This window comes from Lactuca serriola, chromosome 6 (genome assembly GCF_051521515.1).
Source record: "Lactuca serriola cultivar US96UC23 chromosome 6, Lser_US96UC23_V15, whole genome shotgun sequence".
In the NCBI taxonomy this organism is placed as follows: domain Eukaryota; kingdom Viridiplantae; phylum Streptophyta; class Magnoliopsida; order Asterales; family Asteraceae; genus Lactuca; species Lactuca serriola.
Genome location: NC_136413.1, coordinates 176,523,364 through 176,526,920, shown reverse-complemented (window position 1 = coordinate 176,526,920; position 3,557 = coordinate 176,523,364). Strand labels below are relative to the sequence as shown.

Sequence of the window (3,557 nt, the reverse complement as noted above, 5' to 3'; positions counted from 1 at the left end):
ACGAGGAGTAGCCCATGACAATTATATGTATGGTATGTGGTATTTTGTGAAAATCATTAAACTTTGTGCTTACAGTTTTATGTTTGTGGTTTCAGATACTTTCGGTTCAAGGGGAAGAGGTCGACATGATTGTACCACATCCACCTGTGTTCCGCATGATTTAACTTGTTTTGTACTATGATAATTATATGACATGTATTTATACTCTGATGGGATTTTCTAAATTGATGAATGGTTATTTTGATCGATTTAAAGAAAAAAAAAAATTCACTTATAATATTTGGGACTTTACATCATTCCTTTCAAAAAAACATGGTTTTATTTTGTTAAACCAAATTGAGATTAAATGAACTCCACTAGCTATATGGATAAATAGCAACTAATTATTCAATCCAAGAAGACTTAAAACAGAATTACAGGAACTTCGGTGCTAGATGAGTCTTAATTGAAAAGGTTTGCAAATATCACATTTTGAATACAAATCAAGAGCTGAGATCAAGAAATCTTCTTGCCATAGGATGTTTAGCTTCAGAGAGTTTCTCTGAACTCAAGACTTCAACAATTTCACCACCCACAAGCAAACAAACCACATCTGCAATCCTTTTAATTTGTTTGATGCTATGTGAAACCATAACAATCGTCATCCCTTTACTCTTCAATTTCACCAACACATCTTCTATGTTTTGTGTCGATATTGGATCCAATGCACTTGTTGGTTCATCCAACAACAAAACCTATACAACAAAAGAGAATGATATTTTGGTAATTTTACATAATTACTCTCTTTACCACAATTTAAGCAAAAATAAAGCGAATTACCTCTGGCTCATTGGCTAATGTCCTAGCAAGTGCAACTCTTTGAGCTTGACCAACAGATAGTTCGTTGCCATGTTTATTGAAGAAAGATGAGTCAAGATCAGCAAAAGTCAGCAACTTGTACACTTGTTCATCACTTATTTTCTTTCCTTTAAGTTGTGGCCCATATCTTATGTTGTCTGCAACTGTACCTGTTTTAGAAAATGGTTCAAGCTCTAAATGTTACCCAATCATCAATCATCAATCAGATTAGTGTTTTTTTTCTTAGTAAATGATAAATGGATAAATGATATTTTTGGAACAAGTGTTAGAAATACTATTTATTTTCTGAACCAAATAAATGGTCTAGATAAGAATAAAAGACTTATTTTAATTATTTATTGAACTGATGTTCAACAAAAAGGTTATCATTTACTCGTATTTGAAAACTGTTACAAAATTTAACCTAAAAAAAAGATAACACGAATAACGTTACATATATAGTTATATTTATTTAATTACAACATGATTAATAATAGAAATCGAACATAATATTTAATCCCGACATTATGCAATTTTATTCCAAGTACAAATAGCAAGATTCCATTGGATGTTATTAGTCATTTGTTTAATCGCTTTTTAGTCCCCGATAGTAACAAATGTATGCATTAGCATAAAGAAAGCATAATTAATTAGCACAAATAAGAACATAAATGATCACTAATGGAGAATACTAAGTTCTGAACAACGAAGACAATGAAATAGAGAAGATAAGTGGATTTCGTTTTGTTACACATGTATCAAAGTGATGATCTAATTTGACACATGAGATTAAGCTCTTGCATGATCGATTAATGGGGTTAACCCCTTGGATCATATACTATATATAAACTCAATAATAGATCTTAATTAGCTTCCCAATCAGTAAAACAATATTAGAATATGATTCAATTAGTACCTTCGAACAAAACTGGAAGCTGAAACAGCATACCCACTTTCCGACGAAGCTCAAGAACATCAACGCCGGTGATATCTTTTCCGTCAAGAAACACCGTTCCTGAAGGCGGTTCCCACAGACGATTGAGTGCTCTTAGCAGCGTTGACTTACCACCACCACTCGGGCCTATGATCCCCATGATTTTGCCTCTTGGTATCTCCAGACTCACATTTTTAAGGATTGAAGCTCCTTTATCTAAACATCTTGTCAAATTCTTCAGTTGAATCTTGCTTTCTGATCCATTAAATCCATCGTTTTCGTTTACGTTCACTGATAGTAAATGTTCTCGTGCACCATCTGTAGGTTTTTAAATGTCAAATCCAGAAAAACAGTGGACAATTAAGCGATCCCATATGGGGTCCAAATTACTAAAAGCATCAAAGGAGTTTGGTAGAATTACAGATTGAACATGAAGTTTAAATTACAATGGAATATTTGTAACAAAATTGCTCTTAGTTACCTTCAAAGTTCTCCATTGCAAACGGACGAAAAGGGTATATAGTGCGATCTAACGCATGACTCACCAGTTATATAGATGAGCAAAAGGCCTTGCTCAATGTCAGTGGATCATTTTTTAAAGATATAGGACCTGCCTTGCTGTTTCACTTTTTGTCTTGAGAATGCCACATCATATGACACAACTCTCTCTCTCTCTCTCTCTCTCTCTCTCTCTCTCTCTCTCTCTCTCTCTCTCTCTCTCTCTCTCTCTCTCTCTCTCTCTCTCTCTCTCTCTCTCTCTCTCTCTCTCTCATATATATATATATATATATATATATATATATATATATATATATACTTGGGTGTTTGTTTTTTCTGTGACAAAATGTTTGCGGTCTGCGGACCACATCTGTAGACCTCTGCAGTAGAAGAGGTGAACCAAACGTCTACAGTCTGAAAAAAAAAATTGTTTGTTTTTTTAACATCTACGGACTACTAAAAAAACTGAAATCTAAATAAATTGGTTTTTTTTAAACTTCAAAGTGATTTTTTTATATTTTTATGACTTTGTTATAAATAATTAACGAATTTAGATTAACTTTTATGTATTATTGTATAAAAAATAAAAATAAAAATTGTATGAATTAATGTATATATTTGATAAAAACCAACAACTTTGGTTGCAAAATTATAACTAAACATTATAATTAGTGATCAAAGAATTTGATACATAAATGGATGTAAATAAACTTCGATTTTTGTCAATTAAATCCACTAAAAACGTACCATAAATATTTTCTCGAGAAATTGACGATACTGTATTAAATAATGTTTTACAAAATTTGGCAAAAAAATATAAGAATATATTATTATTTTTTTCATATTTATATAAACAACTTCAACGACTATTATTGTAATAAATCTTTATTTATAAATTTGTCAAAAATATCAGGTTTGTATCGTCGAACGTTTTTTTTTAAGTTTTGTAATTTTTTTTCAATTGTTTATCATTAATAAAGTTGGAAAAAATATAAATTAAAAAAAAAACTTTAAAAAATAAAGATGTATATGTTTTTTTAAGCTAGAAGATGTTTGAAGATGTTAGAAGACTCTGGTCCACATCTACGCCAAGAAGAGGGCGCGCAGACATTTTTAGGTCTGCAATCTTAAAAAAAACAAACAATCTGCGAAGACTAATGTCTGTGCGTGGTCTGTGCGGCGCAGACAGAAGAGGCCACACAGATCTGCAGACAAAAAACAAACACTACCTTGGCCTAAAGTCTTCTTTTTTTAATGTTTTCAACTTATTTTACATATTTGGTCCATC

At 31.5% G+C, this 3,557-nt stretch overlaps 1 protein-coding gene across 1 annotated transcript; it reads right to left on the bottom strand.

The window, feature by feature from the left end:
• Positions 1–336: 336 nt before the first annotated feature.
• Positions 337–2,373, bottom strand: LOC145057424 (ABC transporter I family member 17-like). Its single transcript, XM_079005268.1, has 4 exons — positions 2,253–2,373; positions 1,754–2,089; positions 820–1,007; positions 337–734 (listed from the first exon to the last, which is right to left on the bottom strand). The coding sequence occupies exons 1-4, from the start codon at positions 2,266–2,268 to the stop codon at positions 483–485; spliced, it is 792 nt and encodes a 263-aa protein (XP_078861394.1). The 5' UTR covers positions 2,269–2,373; the 3' UTR covers positions 337–482.
• Between the last annotated feature and the right edge of the window lie 1,184 nt (positions 2,374–3,557).